This window comes from Pan troglodytes, chromosome 6 (assembly GCF_028858775.2).
Source record: "Pan troglodytes isolate AG18354 chromosome 6, NHGRI_mPanTro3-v2.0_pri, whole genome shotgun sequence".
In the NCBI taxonomy this organism is placed as follows: Eukaryota; Metazoa; Chordata; class Mammalia; order Primates; family Hominidae; genus Pan; species Pan troglodytes.
The window spans coordinates 101,694,598-101,720,111 of record NC_072404.2 but is presented as its reverse complement, the minus strand read 5'-3'; the positions used below and the strand labels follow the sequence as shown (position 1 = coordinate 101,720,111).

The following is a 25,514-nucleotide window of genomic DNA, read 5'->3' as shown; positions in this document are numbered from 1 at the left end:
CTGAGTCATTCAAGAAATATTAAAATCTCCTATAATAGCACACCAATGATATGCCAGTTAAAAATGCTGACAATGGCAGTACTGTTTCATAAAATAATAGAACACTTATTTTGGAAATGCATCTAGATAACAAACTCCAGAAGCTTTACTGAAACAAATACATAACTATCAATATATTGTAAATGCTTAAAAATTACCTTTCAAGAAATTATAAAAAATGTTTTTGTATTTTCGGTTTACAGTGCCCATCACAAACTTATCTTTTTATGTTTCAATATGATGTATATATGTGTGTATGTATTTTGAGATGGGGTCTGGCTATGTCGCCCAGGCTAGTCTTGAACTCCTGAGCTCAGGCAATCCACCCACCTTGGCCTCCCAAAGTGCTAGGATTATAGGCATGAGCTACTTACTGTGCCTGGCCTGTATTTAAATCATTAAGCAACTGAAGTTTTAAGGGAAAATAAAATAGATGGTTTCCCTAAACTGTTTTAAGTTCTCTGCTTGGAAATGAGGAAAGAAAACCTTTTTTTTTCAATCTATAATTCAGAGATCACAAAAACATTCTGTAATAATAAATATTTACTGAAGCATGGAAATAACCGAACCTTTCAAGAAAGGGATAGGATTCAATTACAAGAACACAACCAGACACTCCATGGAACAATATTAAATCATTTGAATGTTAAAAGACTATAAACAAAGCTATGAGAAGTACAGTGAATACCAAACCATACCAAACTGGTGTCTAAATCCCCAGGAGATAAGCTGATTTCATCTGGGGATGTGACAGAAGAGCGCGTAGTCCTTGGAGTTCTTGGAGATGGGAGCGTGTCCCAGGCATTATACCCACTTGGTGGTGGAGTTGGCATTTGAACACCTGATCGTTGGCAGCAGTTCTCCGGGTTGGACATCCAAGCTTCAAGTAATTTCTCCCTGTCCCAGTCTTAAAGAAAAATGGAATGGATAGCTCTCAAAAAAGAAAATATGGTAATGTTATAAAAGCTATATAATAACAAAAATATGAGAATTACAAATTTTGGTCATCTAAAGAAAAAAGTATTTATATAAAAGTAGTAACTGCAAATGAATGTCTAGGTATGTTCTTGTTATTAGCGTTTTTACACAAAATTTAAGCTTTCATAATTGATCATGGCTTACAACCATGTCAAGATCTAGCAGTATGGTCAAAATTTCCAGTACTTTCTACTAACAATCAAAACAGGTCACTCACAAATCACTCTTGGAATTCACTACATTTTCGCGGGCATAGGTTTAATTTAGCTTCTTTACTCTTTCCAAAAGTATATATAATTTTTTAACTGTCCTCACTGGCATCAAGTTGTAAAATGATTACATAGTTCACTATAGATATGTCAAAATGCAAATTACAGGTCCTAAAAATCATTTAATAAACAGCTTGAAAGCAGAAGAAACTTCCGAAGAAATTAGAGTTATAAATAAAGTTTTAGTGAATTAGGTATAAATTCTATATTAAGTGATCTTGAACCTGGCTTAACTAAAAAAAATTATCTTCCTACTGTGAACATTTTAAAAATTGCCAAGTAAAACATACTATAATGTCTAGAGCCATAAAAACCTAACCCTTTAAAAACAACAAACTAATACATTCAATTACTTTGCTAGGTGTTTTACATAATTTCATTTATTCCTCCCAGCAAACTTTTCAATTATTATTTAGGCGAAGAAATCAAGACTGAAGGAAGTTATATAACTTGTCCAAGCTCACACAGAGATTTGAAACCAATTTCTGTGATTCCAAAGCCTGTGTTCGTCCCATGATCACACACTATTTCTGAGAAGACTAAAGGGTAAATTATTCACTGTAGGCACATTCTATAAAATTTTATAGCTTAAATACAAATAACTGGAAATTTTCTACACGAGGTTTTTTTTTTTTCAACTATATTAAGCCGATGTATTTGGCAGTTTAACAGGATAAATATGACTTTGACATGCAATGAAAATAGAAGGAGTATATTTCCAGGTAGGGAAAATAAACAAGTACGTATGTAAATATAGATGCTCCTTGACTTACGATGGGGTTAAGTCCTGATAAATCCACTGTAAACTGAAAATATGATAAGTTGAAAATGTGTGGTTAACTAGGAGCTATGGCTCACTACTGTCGCCTAGCATCTCAAGAGTAGTATGGTTTCTACTGAATGCATATTGAGTTAGCACCATTATAAGTCAAAAAATTGTAAGTCAAACCATCCTAAGTCAGGGACTATCTGTGTATATACAGAGTTTTTCTGGTGATTATTTTACATAGGTAGAATATCATATAAACTTTATCTCCTTTTCCCACTTAATCAACTGGAAAATCTCTCCAAGTAAACTAGTTTAACATTATTTCCTTCTTCTTAATGACTACATATTAATCCACTGTGTGAAACAATTTGTGTATCATGATTTATTCAAATATCCCCCTACTTTGTTTACAGTTTTTTTTTTTTTTGCCACAACAATGAGGTTGCAATCTGCATCAGTGCAGTTATAAGTATATATTCATGTTTATATTGGTATTTCCTTGGTATAAATTCCCTGGAATGAGACTAATGAGTCTAAGGCCCATCGTGTTTTTAAAAGAAAATGCTAGATGGCTTTCCAAAAAGGTTATGACAAATTTTTTTTTTTTTTTTTTTTGAGACAGGGTCTCGCTTTGTCACCCAGGCTGGAGTGCAATGGCATGATCTTGGCTCACTGCAGCCTCTGCCTCCTGGGTTCAAGAGATTCTCGTGCCTCAGCCTCCCAAATAGCTGGGACTACAGGCATGTGCCACCACTCCAGGCTAAGTTTTATACATATTTTTTAGTAGAGACAGGGTTTCACCATGTTGCCCAGGCTGGTCTCAAACTCCCGACCTCAAGTGATCTGCCCACCTCGGCCTCACAAAGTGCTGGGATTACAGGCATGAGCCACCAAGCCTGGCAGGTTATAACAGTTTTTACTTCTGTCAGCAATGAGGAACCTTACCAGTTTCTTCTACAGCAATGGGTGTTACAGTTCTTTTAAACATTTATAAACTTATAGTTCAGTGTTATTTTAATTTGCATTTTCTTCACAATGGATGTATTCAAACATTTTTTGATGTGTTTGTTGGCCATTTGGACGTGCTCTTCTATGAATTACCTATCCATATCTTTTCACCATTTTGGCACTGGGGTATTTACCAATTTCTTGTCAATTTAAAGAAGGCTTTTGTATACAATAAACATTAGCTAATATTGTTTCCAAATCAAAATTATTTTTCCTGACTTTGTTTATGGTATACTTACAACAAACATTTAAAAATCCAGTATACTTTAATATGTCTATCTCTTCTTTAGCTTTCTTGTCTTAGAAACTCAGAGGTTTTTCTCTGTCCTTAGATTTACATGTAAGTCTCCTAGACAAATTGATGAATTGACTTTATATCCCTCATCCTTTTTTTTTCTTGGTATTCCAATGGCCAGTCATATTAGGGCCATTTAATGAATTATATATCCTTTCCCCACTGATCTATAATGTCATCTTTACATAAATTATATTCCCAAATACTGTAAATTGGATTTACTATTCTGTTTCAATGGTCTATTTGTCTAGATTTGAACAAGTGCCATGCTGACTGAATTACAGTGGCTTACAGCGTGTTCTCTTTTCTGGTAAGGCTAATTCCTTTCACTGGAACTGAATGAGCACACCTGATCTCTGTGACCCTCAGGAAACTGAGGAAGAGCTGAACAGGTAGTCTTACTTAGACCCAAGGTTGGGCTCAGAGTTCAGAGAAACAGCTGCAGAAAGACAGCTGGATTACAGAGAATCAGGATTAGCACAAAAGATTTCTTGGGACAAACAAAGCCATCATTTAAAAAAAAATTCAGTGGCCAAATAAAGAGAATGGTCCCATTTGAGACACAAATTAATGTTCTTTAAGGCCAAGGGAGAAAAAACACTTCAAAGGAAAAGTAAAGAAAACACTTACCAAAAAAACTAGAATTTTCTGATTAAGATAATACATGTAATTGAGCCATCATTAAAAAAAAAAAACCCTACAACCAACCAAACTCAAGAAAAGGAAGAAGGTGATAAAGGCAAAGTAGAAATTAAATGTTAGAAACTATTGATAGAAAAAATGATAGACAATCTATAAACTGCAGGAAAAAAAGACAAAAATCTAAGAACTAAAAATAAAAACCAAGGCAATCGGGAAAACTCAGCGTATACACACTGAAATTGAAAATAAGATACAGCTATATGTAGAGAGAAAATTAAAAGAACTGTGACAAGATGGAATGTCTTTCAAACTGTAAACTTATTTAAGGGCAGAGCTTGTACCTATATTGCAATCGATTTTATCTCCATTACTCAGCCTAGTGCCTAGTTCAAAGTGTATATTCAATAGAAATCTGTTGAACGAACAAATGAATATAAAACCACATGCTCCTATTATTTAAATCTAACTGAAGTAGATAATATTCCAGGAAATTGTAAATGATTACAGCTGAAGAACTCATGAAAAGGTAGTAATTCTAAGCAGACTAATAACATTGGGAGAAACTGAAGAATACAGTAATTATTTATTTAAAAAGTATAGGGTTCACATGGTTTCATAAGCAAACTTTGAAAAATTTTTGGCCAGGTGCGGTGGCTCACGCCTGTAATCCCAGCACTTTGGGAGGCCAAGGTGGGCGGATCACCAGGTCAGGAGATCAAGACCGTCCTGGCTAACACAGTGAAACCCCATCGCTACTAAAAATACAAAAAAATTAGCCAGGCGTGGTGGCAGGTGCCTGTTGTCCCAGTTACTCGGGAGGCTGAGGCAGGAGAATGGCATGAACCCAGGAGATGGAGCTTGCAGTGAGCAGAGATAGTGCCACTACACTCTAGCCTAGGTGACAGAGCAAGACTCAGTCTCAAAAAAAAAAAAAAGAAAATTCAAGTAGAAATTAATTCTTGTGTCCTTGCATAAGCATAAAGAAAAAAGGAAGATTCATATATATATATATATATATTTTTTTTTTTTTTTTTTTTTTTTGAGATGGAGTCTCACTCTGTCGCCCAGGCTGGAGTGCAGTGGTGCGATCTCAGCTCACTGCAACCTCTGCCTCCCAGGTTCAAGCAATTCTCCTGCCTCAGCCTCCCAAGTAGCTGGGATTACAGGCGCCCACCACCACGCCCAGCTAATTTTTGTATTTTTAGTAGAGATGGGGTTTCACCATGTTGGCCAGGCTGGTCTTGAACTCCTGACCTCAGGTCATCTGCCCGCCTTGGCCTCCCAAAGTGCTGGGATTACAGGCGTGAGCCACCACACCCGGCCAAGTCACATAGATATTTTTAAAAAGCTATTATAAAAACCTGAAATGCCAAAACCTAACCTTATTTATAAAGCAAATCTTGACATTATCAGCACAAATAACTGGACATGTAAAATGCAGAATATATAAAATGCAGAATTATTAAAAACAATTATATACACATAACTCAAACATTTAATAAAACATATATATTAATTTCCTAATTTTTTTTAATTTTTATTTTTTTTGAGGCAAAGACTAGCTCTGTCACCCAGCCTAGAGTGCAGTGGGGTGATCAATGGCTCACTGCAGCCTTGGCTTCCTGGGTTCAAGTGATCCTCCTACCTCAGCCTCCTGAGTAGCTGGGACTTACAGGCATATGCCCCCATGCCCAGATTTTTTTTTTTTTTTTAAATTTTTTTGTAGAGACAAGGTCTCACTATGTTGCCCAAGTATGTCTGGAACTCCTGAGCTCAGGTGATCTTCCCGCCTTGGCTCCCCAAGTGCTAAAATTACAGACCTGAGCCACTACACCTAGCCTTAATAATCTTTTTTATGTAGGGCCAAGCCCTTTTCTTTGACTTACCGTTCTCCTTCTATTTCCTATTTCTTGCCTAAACTACACCCACAAAACATTATCCATTTCTCATTGTTATTTTCTTAGATTAAGATTTAAAACACATTCAGATAGCAATATGAATGTAAAGGCCTAGATTTTTATGATCTCCTCCCTTTTTTTCAGTTATTTCACTCACGCATAATTTAGTCAGAAAAATTTTAAAATGAACTTGCCTTTATCAAGGCTTTCCAAAGCCTCCAACTAAGATTTCAATAAATAACTATTTACTCATATTTTATCAGTACCATTCCATTATATTATGTAATTACAACAAGGTGTACAACTGAGATAATCAGGTTTGTTAATTGGCATGCAATTCAAGCCAGGTGCATGGCAATTCTGAAAAGGAGCCCCCTAGACAGAAGCATTCAGTCTGTTTGACAAAGAGAATCCTGAAAGTTAAGTTGATGTGGGTTAAGACAGTATTTACTGTATTATAATGTCAAAATATACATAAAATGTCATTAATAGGAAATGAAATATGCATAACATATACCCCAAGCCCAAGTATGCCTTATTCCTGGAATATAAGAACAGTTGAACATTAGGAAAGAAATTTATAATACCAATGTATCAAAGAAGAAAATCAGTATTATCATTTTTAAAAAAGATCTGGAAAAAGTAAGACAATCTAAAAAATTACTCCTGAATTTTTAAAAAGAGAGCTCTTAAATAGTAAGAAAAAGATACTGTTTTAACACGATAAACAGAATCTCTTTCAAACCAATAGCCTAATTCTTAATTTAAAACACAAAAGCCATTCTCAGAATTTCAATTATCTATTCACTGATGCATCGCAACAATCTATTTCCTGCTTAAATGATTCTGAGCTCTAGACAACTTCTCCATTTGGAATTCTCAAAGTTTACTGCTTAGTACACAGTAAAGGACGAATTGGTGACTGAATGAATTTCCACTTAAGCCAAGAAAATAATAAGCATCACTTATAATGTTACATAGGAGTGCTAGCCAATGTAATTAAACCAGATAAAAGATATGGGAAAGCTGCAGGAACAATTATCATTATTTACAAATGATAGGATAGCCCTCCTGGTAATCTTAAGAAAACCATAAGGGAAACTGAATATAACAGAGTTCTACTTCTGATAAAGGTAAAGTAGCTACTATCACACCAACTCTCCTACAGATAACAGCTACAAATATTGGACAAAATATAAACCACAACTATCTGAGGACACTAGAGAGCAACCAAAAGCAGGCAGAAATTGGAGGGGAGTTAATGTCTGACAAAATGAAAAAGCACTGTTTGAGTTTCTATTTGTACAAGTTTTTCTCTGTGGGCAGACAACATTTGGCACAACGACAGAAACTTGAAATTTTACTAGCTTAAGAACCTGAGATTAGATTCAGGGTGACCAGAGCACTTTGGACATGAGGGAGGATATCCTAGAAAGGAGAGAGCCACAGGAAGCACAGATTCTGGATGTAGACTCTCCAAATCTCAAACTGAAGCCTACATATAATGCCTACAGCAATATACTCTAATTGTCTAAGATCCAATTCCAAATTACTAGACATGTGGAAAAACTGGAAAATGTCAGAAAATGCAACAGTGGACACCAACCTTGAGGTAATCCATATATTGGAATTAGTAATCACCATGGATTTAAATAACTTTATGATCAAGAACATAAAGAAAATAGTTTGTAAAGTACAAAAGGCCAGGAAAACTAAGTAAATAAATGAAAGCCATAAAAAAGAACCGAGTGTAAATTCTAGAACTGAAAAACAATTCTAAAAAAAATTTTTACTGTGTTGGCTTAACAGCAGTTTAGAGGAGATAAAAAAGAGATCAGAGGGAAAATTTGGTGAACTTGGAGACAGAAATGATCCAATCTGAAGAACAGAGAAAAAAGCTAGTTTATTTAAAATACATATGGCTGTTTAAAGCAAAAATTATGACACTGCATTGTGATATTTATGATTATGTACTATAATAATGATAGCATAAGGGATGGGGCAATGTACATACATAGTTGCAAGATTCTTACATTTTATGGGAAGTGGTACTACACTAATGCTAAATAGACTATAAAATGATAAGAACATATACAACAGCCCAGAAAGCAGCATGTTAAAGAATAAAATGCAAAGAAGAATTAGCTAAAAACCCAACAGATAATTAAAATCAAATGCCAAGATTATTCAACTAATTCAAAATACAGCAGAGAAGGAGGAACAGAGAACAAAAAATAAAGAGACAAACAGAAAACAAACAAACAGTGAAATGGAAGACCTAAATCCAACCACAACAATATTACATTAAATGTAAATGGACTAAACAGTCCATCAGAATGGATAAAGAACTGAACCAAATGCTATTTACAAGATATTCAAATAGCATAAAAAAGCCAAAGTGCTATATTAGTATCAGATAAAGAAAAAATAGTAAAAAAAGATAAGGGACATTTCATGGTGAGAAAAGAGTCAGAAAGACATAATTATAAATGTATATGAGCCTAATATGAGAGTTTCAAAATAGATTAAGCAAATTGACACCATTAAGGAGGAGCTATATACAAATCCACATTCATAAATAGAAATTTTAACATCCCTCTCTCATCAACTGATGGAACTAGTCTTTAATTTTTATTAGTAAAAACAAGGACAATTTAAAGAACACTACTGACCTTAATTAACATTTATAGAACACTATGATGAACAACTTCACAATTACATCCTTGTCAAATGCACATGATATAGAGTCATCAAGACAGACTACATGCTTAAACAAGCCTCAACAAATTTCAAAAGACTGAAATCTTAACCAGTAAAACTGAAGTGAAAACAATAAAACATCCAGAAAAATCTCAAATATTTGAAAATTAGACTATATTATTCTAAATAACAGATAAGGCAATGGAGAAAGAGAAATTTTAAAATATTTTAAAATGAATGATAAAGAAAATACAACATACAAACTTTTGGCCTCAATAGAAAAAAAAGTAAAAAAGATATGAATGACAAATCACAAAAAGAAATACAAATGTCCAGGAAACATGAAAATACATTGGATTTTACTTTAAATAAGAAATGTACAGTTTTAATTAAGAGCATATTGTTTGAACTTGTAATTTTACTGCTAAAAATTCACCCTAAGTAAATTAATGGATAGGCACACAAGGGCATATTTGAAGGATGCTAATCACAGCACTGTTTACAACAGCAAAAAGAAAAAAATGGTGCAAACAGCAACAGAGTATGGTATGTTTATATAATGAGATTATGTAGTCATATAGCTATTGATATGAAAAGCTTTATATCATGCATTAATTTTTAAAAGTATATTATAAAATATCATATGTAGATTAAGCATACTATTGTTATAAACGTTTTCTCTGTGCCCTATTGGATTTTCATTCACATAGATATTTATTACTTTTAGAGTCATATAAAAATCATGAGAGCCATTTTTAGTTTGAAAATGACAACTACAGAAAAGTTCATTTTTATTTATTTTACTTTGTTCTTCTCTTAATTTATTTTACTATTTGAAAATTATTTTCAAAAATATTTCTTCATACCTAAATCAGGAAACAATTCTTTGTAAGATAATTTTCTAGAATCTGTCTGATAGTATACTACATCTGGAATGCATGTCCCATATGGTTCCTCAAATTTTCTCATTGCTGCCATTCAAAATGTTAGCAATGGGACATAGTACAAAGATTATCCCTTGGAATCAGGAAGTCTTGAATTCAAATTCCAGATGTTACTTAACTGAGCAAAGTACAGGATAATTATATGTTACTTATTTAACTGAGCAAAATACAGGATAATTATACCCATTTTGATTCTAACTGTTTTAAGTCTCTGTAATGCATTACAACACATAAGGAATTCAATAATAACAGCATTAAGTACTATTACCTCTTAAAAATTTATCCTTGGAATAAAGTAATCACAAATGAATGCAAGAATGAGTGCCATCTCCCAGATTTGCTTTAGCTTAGCACATCCAAACAATTTTCTTACATATAGTCATTAAAAGTGGTCATTATAATAACTGTTGAAAAATGTTTAGCATGTTATGTGAAGACCTTTAATAAGAATAAATTGGTTACTGTGTTAAAATGTGTCACATATAAAAAATGTGAGGCATACAAAGTAAAAACAACTTTCTTAGGATAGTATTATTTTTCAAAAATTTCCATTATGCTACTTTTTAATAAAAGTAAAAACAACTAATATAACTAAGACAGATAGACATTAAATATGCTACATTTTAGTCTTTTCTACCACATTTTTCAGCAAAATTTGTTTGATTCTATCACATCTGACTCCTTAGCAAATATTTATTGAATACCTTTTATGTCCCATCCACTATGTCAGGTAGCGGGGATACAATGATAGGAAAAACCAGACATAATTCCTTTCCTGTCTCCATGGAACTTACAGTCTAGTAAGGAGAAAGACATGAGTAAAATAAACACATAAACACCACCAAAAAATCACCACTGTCAGAAACACCATAAAGAGAGGTAGAAAACCAGAGTCAGGGAGGTCAGAGAGGGCATCCCTAGGGAAATGGCATGGAGTGGACATCTAAAGATGAGTGGGAGTTAACCAGATAAAAGGGGAAGGGAAAGACATTCTAGAAAGATAGAATACAGCATGTTCAAAGGCCTGTGGCAGGAGGGAGGGTAACACCCTTGTGAAATTAAAAAGGTCAGTGTAGCTATAGCATGGGACTAGAGGGGAAGCACTGTATGAGATAAGGCTAGAGAAACAGGCAGGGGCTCAGTCATGCAGGATTTAAAAAAAATAAACACTTCCATTTTCAGTTTAGGAGTGATAGGCAGTCAATGAAAAATCGGGACTAGAGATAGGAAGAATAGGTTGTCATGATTAGATTTGATAAGATTATTCTGACTTTCTTCTGTAGTGTAGTTGAGAGATGATAGCAGCTAGTGGAAATGAAGAAAAAGGGAGAAGTTTAAGATTGGGGAGGTGAAACTGACAATTAAGTGATGACAGGATGGGAGAGGAAATGTCGAAGTTGGTGTTCCAGGTTTCTGCCTCGAATACCCAGTTGGTTGGCTGGTGCTGCCATCTACGGAGTTAGGGAACACCAGAGAACCAGGTTCAGTTCCAAGAACATGATCTTAGTTTTAAACACGATGAGTTTAAGGTAGCTTTGAGATAGACTGGAAGGATTTTCACATAGGCAATTACATACAGTATGAAATATGGAGCTCAGAAGAGAGGTCTAGTCCAGGGGGGAGAAATGTATTATTTCCAAAAGTCTTGGGAGAAGGTAACATTTCCCAGGAAGAGAACAGAATGAGAAGAGAAGATGTGGGAACAGGAATGTTTAATTGCTTGGAAGATGATGAACCTCCAAAGGAGTTAAAAATAATGCTTCAATATAATTTTATTCTAAGCACAAGCAAATTAGCCTCAGTCACATATTTTGTAAATTATATTCATTTTTTCATTAGGTAATATTCAATTACATAAGTTACTTTTATTACTGGGGAAATACTCAGAGAATGACCTTTGTATTCCTAACATAGTCCTTCTTAAAATTCAACTCCATTTAATAAATACTGCTAAATATTTATGCCGTCTGCTTAATCTACATCAACTTCATTACCTTGGGATTATATTTGATAACACAGTATAATACTCAAAACTATTTTCCTGTATAAAAATGAATGAATGTTATCAAGGATACAATCTATAAATCTTCCTAATGGTTCAGTTTAATAGCTCTAAAACACAGCCTGTCCTGGCTTTAAGAGCAATTATAGTAAACTGTAGTTACGTGCACTAACTCACAAGCATCACTTATCTCTGTAAATCTTATTTGGTTATCAAATGTCATTGATACTACCTAAACAACAGAGAAGAGATGCTCACTTAAAAACCTGAATTAGCCTCTATTTTATGCCCTAATAGGGGAATGAAATACAGAACAATGCTTTTAGTAAGTTATCAATGCCAAGCATGAAAATTCAGTTGGGTTTCATCTTATTATAAAACAAGTAATTTAGGGAAATATCAATGGAGTAAAAACAGAGTTGATCATTTAATAATATTTAACGATACGATGTGTAAAAAATAGGGATAAAAATGTTTCTTTTAATTATGGTGAAATTATAGGTTAAGTTAGATTCTATATGATACTATAGCTTAAGAGTTATGAACACTATATGATTTGGCTGAATGTAGAGACTTTTGGCAAAGATGGCTATCTGTATACAAAAATGCTATAGTGTAGACACATTTTTTTTGTTTGCAGTTAGGTATGGCCACGTGACAGTGAGGTGTGGCCATGTGACTGAATTCTGGTCAATGAATGAAATACGTACAGGAGTGACATATGCCACTTCCAGGAGTGGCTCATAAAACTTTCCACAATTGTTCCTTCAGGCTCTTTTCTCTTTCTGACTAGCTGGCTACTGTAACTAGTAGGCCTAGATAATCCCCAGGACAACCTCAGAAGTGATGTTGTTGGCCAGGCACGGTGGCTCATGCCTGTAATCCCAACACTCTGGGAGGCCGAGGCAGGCGGATCACTTGAGGTCAGGAGTTCCAGACCAGCCTGGCCAAACCCCATCTGGTGAAACCCCATCTCTACTAAAAATACAAAAATTAGCCAGGCATGGTGGTGTGCACCTGTAATCCCAGCTACTCGGGAGGCTGAGGCAAGAGAATCGCTTGAACCCAGGAGGCAGAGGTTGCAGTAAGCCAAGATCATGCCACTGCACTCCAGCCTGGGTTGACAGAGTTAGACTGTCTCAAAAAAAAAAAAAAAAAAAAAAAAGTGATGTTGTTTAAGATGGCAATGTTCCAGTTCCAGTCAGTCACAGTCCCTGACCAGAGTCCACATCCTACCTAATCTAAATGGAAATGCTTTGGACTATTACATGATTAAGAAACGTTTACTGTATTTAATCCTACATTTTTGTTCAGCAGCAGCCTACCCTAACCAGTACAACTATGACGCATTGGCTCCCCACTGACGAACAGCTTCTACTTTTCTGCCAGCTCTACATTATATTTAAATGCAGACCTTGCATTTTAAAAATCTCAAGCAATGGACAGAGTATACCTTCTGGTGCTATGAACCCTAACATAATGAAACACAATTTAAAGTATTTTGTGTTTCTGTACAAGTTTTTTACATTATGACTATTAAGCATTATTATGGGCTAAAAAGAAAATATTTTGTTTTTTGTTTTTGTTTTTGTTTTGAGACAGAGTCTCGCTCTGTCGCCCAGGCTGGAGTGCAGTAGCACAATCTCCACTCACTGCAAGCTCCACCTCCCGGGTTCATGCCATTCTCCTGCCTCAGCCTCCTAAGTAGCTGGGACTACAGGCGCCCACCACCACGCCCTGCTAATTTTTTGTATTTTTAGTAGAGACGGGGTTTCAGCATGTTAGCCAGGATAGTCTCGATCTCCTGACCTCATGATCCGCCCGCCTCGGCCTCCCAAAGTGCTGTGATTACAGGCATGAGCCACTGCGCCCGGCCAAAAATATTTTGTTTTCAAAAACTATTCAGAATTTCTAAATTTAATTTTTTTACTCAGGTCTAAATTTTTTTCTATAGAATTTACTTTGAAGTTTATAAACATGGCAATAAAAAATGTAATTTTACAACAAAAACACTGATTTTCAAAAAATATAAAAAAACATTTTTGGCATATTATCTATTCATTACAAAACTGTTTTCTGAGTGATTAATATATATTAGGTATTACAGAAACAATAAAAATTAAAAGCTGCCATTTCAAGGAGCTTCAAGGTTAATATAAAAGAAAAGAAGCAAATAAAGAGATTACAATATTCCATTCTAAGTGTATGACACATATATGCATGGAATAAAATAGGAATAGACCCATTATATGGGTCCCAACTGAGACTTCGGAAGACACACTCAGGAAAGGTTTCCTAGAAGAAATGATGTCTAAGGACAATTCGGAGTGGTAAAGGGAAAGAAATGGGAAGACTGACAGTCCAGGTAAAGATTATGTCATAAAGTCTACCAAAAATTTTGGATGATTTTAAGTCTGTAGCAAGCCAGTGAAGGGTTTTCAGCAGGGGAATGACATGCTCAGGTTTCCATTTTAAAAGAACACAATAGTGGCAGTATGAGAAATTAGTTGGGTGAAAGAAGAATGGTAAAACTGGAGACTAGGACTCTGGGTACTTCAATTTAGATGAAAAGTAATGACAGCCTTAAGTCAGTGGCAGTGGAATTCAAAGAGCTAGGGAGAGTGAAGGGAGGCTGAAAGATAATTAGAAAGAGAAATAATGGGACTGTGGTCAAATATAAGAGAGACAGAGGACTAAAATATGACTTTCAAGTTTCTGGCTAGGAAAATTAGGTGAATATTGCTGCCCACTAATCAATACAATGGGAGAAATGATGAGTCCAGCTGTGATCATCCATAGATTGTGAGAAATAATAGGCTTTTAGAAATACAGTAGAATACTTGATTAAAGTCAGAATGTAGACATAATCTTTATTGTTTAGGTGGTTTTTGAAGCTACTGATTTTATGAGATAAATATGCACAGCAATGTTTCTCAGAGAATGGTCCACTTGGTAGACTTGTTCACAACACATATTTTTGGGCCTTACACTAGACCTAATGACTTAGATTCTCTGGGGTTATTCCTAGGAATCTCCATTTAGTTTCCCAGGCAATTCTTATTTACATTAAAATTTAAGAGCTACAGGTATATAAGGTGGGAAAAGAATGGCAATTGTAGAACTGTCAGAAACATCGATATTGAAGGTAGGCTGGGTGCGGTGACTCACGCCTGTAATCCCAGCACTCTGGGAGGGCGAGGGGGTGGATCACCTAGATTGGGAGTTAGAGACCAGCCTGGCCAACATGATGGAACCTTGTCTCTACTAAAAATACAAAAATTAGCCGGGTGTGGTGGTGTGCACCTGTAATCCCAGCTACTCAGGAGGCTGAGGCATGAGAATTGCTTGAACCTGGAAGGCAGAGGTTGTAGTGAGCCAAGATCACACCACTGCACTCCAGCCTGGGCAACAGAGCAAGACTCTGTCTCAAAAAAAAAAAAAAAGTGTGTTTGTGTGTGTGTATATATATATTATATGTTTTATATATAATATATATATTCCATATATATGTTTTTTTGGTAGTGATTCTGGAGAGTTGTATACCACATTATTAACAGTGGTGATCAATGAATGATAAAATAGGGAGTTTTACATTTTCTTCTGATCAAAAGATTATATAAAAATTTTGGAAGGTGGCATTCTATTTTAGTATAGATCATAAAGATTTATAGTTAAAATAGCCAGCTAGGGCCTCAAAATGACTGGAATAGAATAGCCATTTACTTTTCTTTCTAAATGTATTTTTAGTTTTTATTTTTTAAATCCTGCATTTACCTTTATCTTTTTAAGAATATTTTTAAACCAGAAAATACTTTTCTATGAAACCAGCCAAAATGTCATATATCATGTGGGCAATGAGAAGATCCAATCCAGCATGTGAGAGCTCCCAGAATGCCTGTCATAAGGATTATAGAGAACTTAAACTGAGCACTTAGGAAAATTTTCTTATATAAAGTTAGTTATGTCTAAAAAACAAAACAAAACAAAAAAACAAGAAAACCACCCTTAAAAGGGACAATATATTTCCAAGGTGACCCTTTAACTTCACTTTGTGCACTTCATGGGGAGAAATAGCTACTATATAAAATAAATACAACTGACAATACTAATAGCACAATTCTTAGGTATTTAATTGAACTACCATAATTTTATACTTGAATGACTTCAGCAAAAATTAATGTCAAAACCAGGGCTAGGACTATGGATTTCAATGCTCAATCTCACTCAAATTAGACATATTTCTAAAATTAGACATTCTATAATTTGCTTTAGTAGCTCAATTTCTAAAAAGAATTTTCCAGTGTCTCCTCTTAGATATATGCCAATTTATACTTCAAAATACAAGATGTTATGAGGAACTGAGTATAGAAGTAACAACTGCACAAAACACAACTTAGGCTTTTTTAACAAACCATTTTGTTCTGTATTCAAATACAAAAATAGCCCTTTTAAAAACTCAGAAGTTTCAAAAGTTACTCATGTTCTTAGAAGCATAAGACATTTCTTTCATTACCATGAGCTCGAAGTAAAGCTTCAGCAGTAAAGAGAGGAGCCTGAAGCATGTCTGCAGTTTCCACAATAAGCATATCTTTTAGTCTACGAAGATCCTGAGGCCTTAATCCTTCATATGGCTTTGAAAAGAAAAAAAATAAAGTTAAATGGGCATTATACTCATAGGAAGTTATCAAAATGCCTATAAACAATATATAGTCAGTCCAATGTATCCACGGTTCCACATTCCACGGATTGGATCAACTGTGGATTGAAAACATTTGGGAAAAAAAAAAAAAGGTTGTGTCTATACTAAACATGCACAGACTTTTCTTCTTGTCATTATTCCTTAAATAACACAGTATAACAACTAATTACATATTATTTGCATTGTACTAGTTAATAACTAACCTAGAGATGATTTAAAGTATATGGGAGGATGTGCATACGTTATATGCAAATACTACCCCATTTTACATAAGGGACTTGAGTATCTGTGGGTTTTGGTATCCACGAGGGTCCTGAAACCAATCCCCAAGGATACTGAGGGATGACTGTACATGATTATCATTTAAAATCTTCCTATTTAAATTTGGTTATTAAAGTTCAAAAGGCTTTTTTAATGCTCCACTATCATGGACTTCAAACTGCCTTTTCACAAGTCTCTTTCATGCTGTAAAGCAGATACTGGGACTCATGTACCTTATCATTCTAAAAATAAAATATCATAGTATAATGGCAAGACCATCTTATCTTACAGTTTAAAAATTTTGGATTATACAAAAAGTATTAGAAATAAAAACCTATAATTCCACCATTAAGCAATAATCATTATTCAAGTTCTTGGGTATTATTGTCCAGTCTGTTCTTTCTGCAAATCAACTGGGTATGAATATGTATGTTCATTTAGGCACAATTTTGGGTATTCTATCAATGTAAAAGAAATGGAGCAGAACTTGGTGAATGCCCATAGTCTCAGCTACCAGGGAGGCTGAGAAGTAGGAGGATCACTTGAGCCCAGGAGTTTGATGCTGTAGTGTGCTATAAACATGCCGGTGAATAGCCACTGCAGTGTAGCCTGGGCAACATAGTAAGATCTCATTTTTTTTTTTTTAAAGGAAAGTTAACCAAAACTTTTCTATACAGGAATACTATTAAATAAGAGAGAAAGAGGCACTGCAATTTAATCCAAATTATCTTTAGAAAAGCCCCAAACTATCACATACAATTTTCTTTTAAGCTAATTTATGAAACATGAGTTCTCCTACAAAAACCTAATAAACTCTTTAATGGTTAAATTAGTACTACTCATTCCAGTACAGAAGTCATACATTGCTTCTAGAAAATGTATTCCAAATCCAGACTTGGGATTCTGAGTACCTCTCCTTGCCTCAGAAATGACAGTGAATATTTCTTGATATTTCTAATGGTGGCAACTGTGTATTTCCTGGTCTTATATCCTAAATGTTCTTTTTCAGGTTAGCCATCATTCGACTTCATTTACGTTGAACCAAATAGGGAGAGAGAAAATGGTGAATTTAATCATGATTCTCCAGATTAGTGTTATCTACAGAATGACAGTGCAAGTAACTTATAGGGGAAAATTAGCTTTGCTTGCAGTTCTGACATGATATATGTGAAGATTTAATTTTAGGTAAATTAAGAAAGAAGGGATAATATGAAACAATCTGCATAGATCCAGTTTTTTAAAATGCACGCAGTTTTAAACTTCAATAGGTAACAGTGGAAGAAAAATAATTCTTAAAGGACAAAGACATACTGCCTTCATGAACATATATCCACTCTGAATCTTCACAACAGAACTGTAATTAGGTCATGTGAAGCATTTCAACACATTGCTCAGTCCCAAGTGGGCACTACTTTTCTTCTGCAAGACAGATTAAAATGAAAGTACCTTTCTCTTTCCTGTTGCAAAGATAAACTGCTTCCATTTTCAGACTAAACAAACCAGCAATAACCTTCAAAGCAGTCAGTACTGACATAAAGAAAGAAAAAGAAAACTAAATTAAAAAGAAACGTGAATAAAATTACCTCTTTTGCATTAGTGCATACTACTGCTACCAAAAGACCATTGAAAAATTGTGAAACAGCCTATTATACAAACTGCACTACCTTGATATTATCATAAAATAGTTCTCTTCAAAAATTATTTCAGAAAGGCTGTCACATAAAGAAGTTATGAAAGTATTTGTTTTTATTTTTTTCACAAGGAAAACAGCCTCCCCTCCCTATTGGTAAAACATGTTTATTGTTAAAAGAAAAAAAAAAGAATAGGCACTTATTTACCCAAAAGTAACTGTAACTGTTAAAAGTTTAAAAGATGTTTAGATGCTCAGGGAGAAAGGATATTTCTAATTCCCTTTAACAGCAATCTCTCATTAGCTGATCCATGAGCTTAGCTTGGGAGGGAGGGTGGAAAAAATAGCCAGGAAAGTTTTTAGGATTCTTTGACCTTTCCCTTCATTTCAGCTTCCTCTCTCCTTATTCAGCAGTTCTTGCCTGGGCATCAAGACCTAGGCTACCCTGAGCTGTACTCTGAAGTAACAGAAACCCAGCAGCTTCTGCAGAGAAGAGCAGGTTAAACCTGCTAACTAATGTAGCCAGCAATGTCCAGCATGAGTTTCTTGCCAGAAAAAGAACGTTGAGCCTTTTTAAGTTATATAGACTAAGAGTGGGGAAGGGAAGGATGATTCTTTAGATGGGCTTTCATAGCAGCATATTGCCCACTTTTCCCTCCATACACTCAGATGTAGTCACACAGTCCTGCTCCTACAGAATCTGACCCCAACCTAGGTCTAATACTCGCTAATTTTTCTGTTCTCCCTTTGGTGTTTAAATAAATTGAACACACTCTTCCTAGCCATCACATAAATACCTCATTTAAGAAATCTCTTTATAGCAGTTCCCACTCTCCAAAATTACATGTTCACTTACTTTTAAACTTATTTGTGTGTTTCTCTCTCCCTGTTGGAACGTAAACACCTAGAGTGTAGTCACTTATCTTTGTTCCTCCAAGCATCTAAAACAGTGTCTAGCAGTCACTCAGTTTTGTTGAATGATGGAAATAAGAAGTGGATTTTACCCATGTATAGTTTAATTATTTGAAGGAAAAGACTAAATTAAGAAGTTATAGAAATATACACTGTCCAGATCATTAACTAAATTAAAACTCAGCTGAAATATACATTTCACCTTCAGAACATAAATTTTTGAAAGTAGCTAAACATATGACTTAATACAATCACACAGCAGGCCATGTAAAATCACCAGCATAGGCAAAATAATCCAGACGTCAACCAGGGTCAAAGTAGAAGGTACAAATATAAGTTTTAAAGAAAGCAGTGATGTTTTTAAAAATTCAAGGGGGCCAGGCATGGTGGCTCACGCCTGTAATCCCAGCACTTTGGGAGGCCGAGGTGGGTGGATCACATGAGGTCACAAGTTCAAGACCAGCATGGTCAACACGGTGAAACCCTGTCTCTACTAAAAATACAAAAATTAGCCAGGTGTGGCAGTGGGCGCCTGTAATCCCAGCTACTTGGGAGGCTCAGGCAGGAGAATGGCTTGAACCTGGGAGGTGGAGGCTCCAGTGAGCTGAGATCGCACTACTGTGCTACAGCCTGGGCAACACAGTGAGACTCTGTCTCAAAAAATAATTTTAAAAAAATTCAGGTAAAACTCATAACATAAAATTAACCACTTTAAGGTGTACAATTCAGCAGCATCTAGAACATTTTCAGTGTTGTACAATCACCACCTTTATCTAGTTTAAAAACATTTCCATCACTCCAAAAGAAAGTCCTATAAACATTAAGCAGTCACTCCTTATCTTCCCTGCCCCTAGTTCTTGGCATTTTAGTTTTCTCGCTCCTTATTCAGCTGTTCTTGCCTGAGCATCACAGGAAGCCAGCAGCTCCTGCAGAACAGAGTAGGTTAAACCTGCTAACCAGGTAGCCAGCTAAGGCAATGTCCAGCATATGAGTTCTGTTTCTATGGCTTTTATCTGTTTTGGATCTTTCATATAAATGGAATCATTCAAATGTGACCTTTTGTGTCTGGCTTCTCGCACTTAGCATAATGTTTCTGAGGTTGATCCATATTATATATAGCGTGTATTAGTAGTTCATTCCTTTTTATGGCTGAGTAATATTCTATTGTGTGTATATCTCACATCTTGTTTACCCATTCATTAGTTGATAAATGTTTGAGTTGTTTTCACCTTTTGGCTATTACAAATAGTACTGTTATAAACATCCAGGTAATATAGGTATTTATTTGAGTATGAAAGTATTACTCTTTACATTGTGAAAATAGTAGACAAAACAAATCCAATATGGGTTGAAAAAATCTACAAAACTAGAAAAATACAGGGACATGTGATCATAGTATTAGCAAGTCACAAATTCAGAAGACAAAAAGGAAAAAAAGTTATAACTCTGAATACCATATAAGTAAAAAACTTAGGATATGGAAAAATACACAAAGTTCTCTTAGAAAGCATTAAGAAAACAAACTTCATAGAAAATGCACAACTGAACAGTCAATTTACACGATAATCAGAGAAATAAACAAGGTACCATTTATTTGTCCAAACTGGGTAAATAATAACACTGATAATATTCAATGCTAGCAAGAATGTGGAGAAAAAGATTCTCTAATATACTAATGAAATAAAAGTAAATCAATATAATCTTTCCAAAGGACAGCTTAAGAGCATCTGACAAAGTTTAAAATCTTATGGCCCATCAAATCAATTTCTAAAGACATATAGGAACTATACTTTTAAAATGTGTAAACAACGCAATAATGACGACTACGAAGTAATAATCATGATTATAGCAGCAGACAATTAGCTAATGTTTAAAATGAGCCAGGCACTGGTCAAAGCATATACATATATTAACTCATTAAGGATCACTATAACCTTATGAGGTAGGGACTGTTAACTTCATTTTAAGAAGAGACTGAGGCAGAGAGTTTAAATAATCTGCTCAAGGTCACATAGTAAGTCAGCCATCAGGCAAAGATATGAACTCAGTCTGGCTCTAGAACCTGTATTTTTAACTACAATAATGGCACAATTGGATAAAGACGATATATATCAGACAAATATTCACTGTAGCCTTGTTTTTAAAGGTAAAAATATATAAATTACTTAGAAGTTTAGCAATAGGTAAATGTTTAAAATATGTAGATTGTATGTTCAGACTTAGGAGAGATGTTCATGATATATTGTTAAGTTGAAAAAATATAGAATACAATATATGACATGATCTTACTTTTGCATTAAAAATTCAATATACATATATGTTTGCTTAAGTCTGGTAGTACACTTAAGAAACTGTTACCACTCGGGGATACAGTCAGGATGAAGAAATTATTTTACATTTTTAGCAATAAATACTCATTATAAATGTCAGGAAATGCATGAAAATAGACAAAATAATAATTGTAAAGGAGATTACCTATAATCATAATGATCATTTTGGTATACTTCAATATTCTTCTTGTACATAGTAGTTTTTCCTATAGAATTAGTATCAAACTTTTCTGTAACTTTTTTCTTAACATAATATTAGTTATATTAAGTCCTTTTAGATATTAAATCTACTGATAATGCCTACTGTTATTACCTGATTCAATTATAAATTAAAATAAGATGGTATTTTGGGGAAAAAACTAAATGTCTTGCAGTTTAATTACATCAATATTATTTCTGGAATATTACTGCTTAAATGTCTTCTGACTAAATGACTACACTAATTATTACAGTAAAAATTTCTGTTTGACGCAAGATAATGGATTGTCAAAAAGGAGGCAATATGGCAAACGGAAGTTGTTTGGACCTGAAGTCAGAAGAATCAAGTTCAGCTCACTTTGATTCTGGCAACTTATTCAGTTATTTTCTAGTTTACTTCCTCACTAAAAAAAGGTGGGGAGGAGAGCACAACTGTCATTCAAGGTTCCCATGTGGATTAAATAACCGTGTGAAGGGTCAGCAAAACGCTTAGGGCATAGGCCTTCTCTCTTTCTATGTGTACTTAATCTGAATAAGCTTGCCTATAAAATAACCTAACTACAGAAACAAAGATTTTTTAAAAAGTAAATTTTAATCCCAAGAACCTCAGTTCTTTTGGCCATATGGAGAGTATAAAGCTCCGAAATTGTTGGGAATCCATGGGGAAAATAAACAACACGATTGTATGATTATTTTTCTAAACATGTACAAACCAGTAGTTACATAATACCTTTTAGAATCAAGTTAGCACTAAACACTGAGGAATCAGAATCCTTTTGGGAGGAAAAAATTTACTGTGTTATAATTTCTTTAAGAAATATCTATGGATGCCTGTTTTGTGCAAGCAGTGTTTCAAACACTGAAAACAGTCTGCTGAATAGGCAGATATGGCTCTAGCCTTCATGGAATTGACACTCTAATAGGAGAGAAAGGCAATAAACAAGTAAACAAAATACATAAAATAATTATAGCATGTGATAGGTCCTATGAAAAATAAACAGGGGGTATAAAGTTTCAGATAAGACAGGAAGAATAGGTTTTGAGATCTATTACACAATGGTGACTTTAGCCAATAATAATGTATTGTATATTTCAAAATAAGAGTACATTTCAAATGTCTCACCTTTAAAAAATGATAGGTGAGTTAGGGATGGATATGTTAATTAGCTTGATTTAATCATTCCACATTGTATATACATATCAAAACACAACACTATACTTCCAAATGTATACAATTATTATTTTTCAATCAAAAATATTAATAAAAAATTTAAAAATTAAAATAAAAAGGGCATACAGTAAAGAATAACGGGAAGAGAGGAGACCTATTTTAGAAAGAACGGCAAAAAATAACTGCGAGATTTCAGACATAGGAAAGAACAATTGCAAATGCCTTGGTGTAGTCTAGGTATTACAATTTGAGCAAAGTGTGCCGGGGAAAAAAGGTCTGAGATAATGCTGGAAAGGTAGGTAGTGGTCAGATCACATAAGGGCTTACAACTGAGCAAACAGTTTGGATTTTATTCTAAGTAAAACGAAAAATCATTAAATGATTTAAATGATATGTATAACATTTAAAATGTCATTCTGAATCCTGTGTACAATATGGATTCTAAAGATACAAGAATAGAAGGAAGAAGACCAGTAAGGAAACTATTACAGTAGCTCAGATAAGAAGTGAAGGTGGTGAGGGCCTAGAGAGGTAGGAGTACAGGTTAGGAAGAACAAATGAATTTAGGTTGTATTTTTGGAGGTAAAATTGACAGGATTCCCCAATTGTTTGGATGTGATGATTAAGAAAATGTGAGGAATCAAGAATGCTTCCCCCATTTATGCTTGAGCAACTCAGTGGACAGAGGTAATATTTATTGAGACCGGGAAGACATAAAGGAAAATCAGAAGAGAATGTTGTCCCCAAAGCCAAGAGGAAAGTGTTTCATTAAGAAGGGATTGGTCAATTGCATCAAGTGCCACTGAGGAATTCAAGTAAGATGAGGGCAGAAAAGTACCTACTAAATTTGGCAACATGTCACTCCATGACGGGGGGCAGTTCCATCAGAGTAGAAGGGAAGAAAGTCATACTGCAGTGGGCTAAAGAGTGAATGGAAAGTGAGGAAGTGGTTTTCTCATAAGAAGATGATATGGGGCTACAACTAAAGGGGAAGAGACACAGGGCTAGGGAAGGGTTGAGTCAATGGCTGCTTTTATGTTTTTTGTTTTGTTTTTAAGATGGGATCTACCAAAGCATGTTTGTTGATATGATCAATCCAAAAGAGAAGGTGAGACTGATGAACAGGAGGACTGGAGTCTTGTAGTAGGAGGAGTAAATGCGATTCATATCTCACATCAGCACCTTATTTATTTGTAAGTAAACACACTCATATATGATAGACAAAAGACCTATAGCTCCAGGTTTCCTAGATGTTATTATTTATTTATTTTTAAAGTTAGAGACAGGGTCTCACTTTGTCGCCAGGCTGGAGTGTCCTGGCATGATCATAGCTCATGGCAGCCTTGAACTCTTGGACTCAAGTGATCCTCTTGCCTCAGCCTCCTGAGTAGTTAGGACAATGAGTGTGGGCCACCATTCCTGGCAAATTTTAAAAATTTTTTGTAGATAGAGTCTTGCTATAGCCCAGGCTGGTCTCAGAACTCCGGTGCCTTGGCCTCCCAAAGCACTGGAACTACAGGCATGAGCCACCGTGGTTGGCCTAGATGTATTTTTATACTTTATGGCTATGAAGATGACAGGATATTTAGAATACTGTAAAGAAGAACACACAAACTGACTTTTAAAGAAGAAAAATACAAAACAACATAAAATCTAAAATTACATGTAATTTTTTTACTGAGAAGAAAAAATAAACTGACCTCTCGTTTGTCTAATGCAGCATATTCAGCTTCTATTTCTTCAGCCTCGGGATCCCGTGAGAATACCATTTGAGATTCCAGATTGAGGGCCAAATCTTTGTGGTGTTGCTTTTCAGCACAATCACAAGGAGTATCTTTATTTTCATTCTCAGCAAACAAGTCTCCTCCATGTTTTACTAAAAGCTAAAAAAGTTTTTTTTCAAAAACTTGCAACTACAGGTTCAAATAAGTTATTTCATGCTATTTTTAAAACATTAAAAATATAATAAAATTAACACAACAAAAATGCAACAGTATGTACAGTATGTATTTGAAATGACAAAAAAAAAAGGTATTTAGATACCAGTGGCTTCTGATTTTAAGATTAGTAATTCTTGTTTTTCAGTAATGAATGACTTCCTCTCGTTAAAAAATAATTTAAAAAAACCCAAAACCAATTTTTTAAACTTTAGAAATTAAGCATTTTGTGTAGTCCAAAAATAAAATTTGAAAAAGCTTATAGTTACTCAGTACTTTAAATTTTTAAATTTCTTATAATTTCTATAAATCTTTGTTAAACAAGGACACTGCTGATACTGTTAATTTAACTAGTAAAGTCTGGATGTCCTGGCATGGCAGACAAAAGTTTCATTCATTATCCAGTGAAACACTGAAATGAAATTAGGATGAGCAAGTCACTGAGGTAAAGCTGTTTTCAATATTCTTCAAAATAAGTAATGGGACTAGCTACTGATAGCCATATTGGGAAGCTAAGTCTATCCATCTCTCTTTGACCCAAAGAAATCCCACCTTTAAAAACACATGGAATAGTAGCTTGACTTGTTTAGTAATGAGGTTTCTGCTAGCTTTGCAGAAATTAAGTATGTTGTTATTAAGGACTGTAGGTTCAAGTTTCCCATTATGTCTGCAAAGATATTAAGAAGGGCATGAATGCCAGGAAAGCCATGTCTAGGACAACTCTAATGGACAGCCTGACAGTCACAGGATTATTTTTGTTTTTGTTTTTGAGACAGAGTTTTGATCTGTCACCCAGACTGGAGTGCAATGGCATGATTCTGGTTCACTGCAA

At 34.6% G+C, this 25,514-nt stretch overlaps 1 protein-coding gene across 3 annotated transcripts in view; it reads right to left on the bottom strand.

Annotated features, from left to right (window-relative positions):
- The window catches only part of ANKIB1 (ankyrin repeat and IBR domain containing 1), a 267,100-nt gene that overhangs the window by 57,466 nt on the left and 184,120 nt on the right, over window positions 1–25,514 (bottom strand). For all 3 annotated transcript variants that reach the window (XM_054655962.2, XM_016945131.4, XM_016945132.4), the window contains 3 exons: window positions 24,446–24,628; window positions 16,058–16,175; window positions 738–946 (listed from right to left, as the gene is read on the bottom strand). In XM_054655962.2, coding sequence (XP_054511937.1) covers window positions 738–946; window positions 16,058–16,175; window positions 24,446–24,628 — 510 coding nt within the window. The remainder of the gene's footprint in view (window positions 1–737; window positions 947–16,057; window positions 16,176–24,445; window positions 24,629–25,514) is intronic.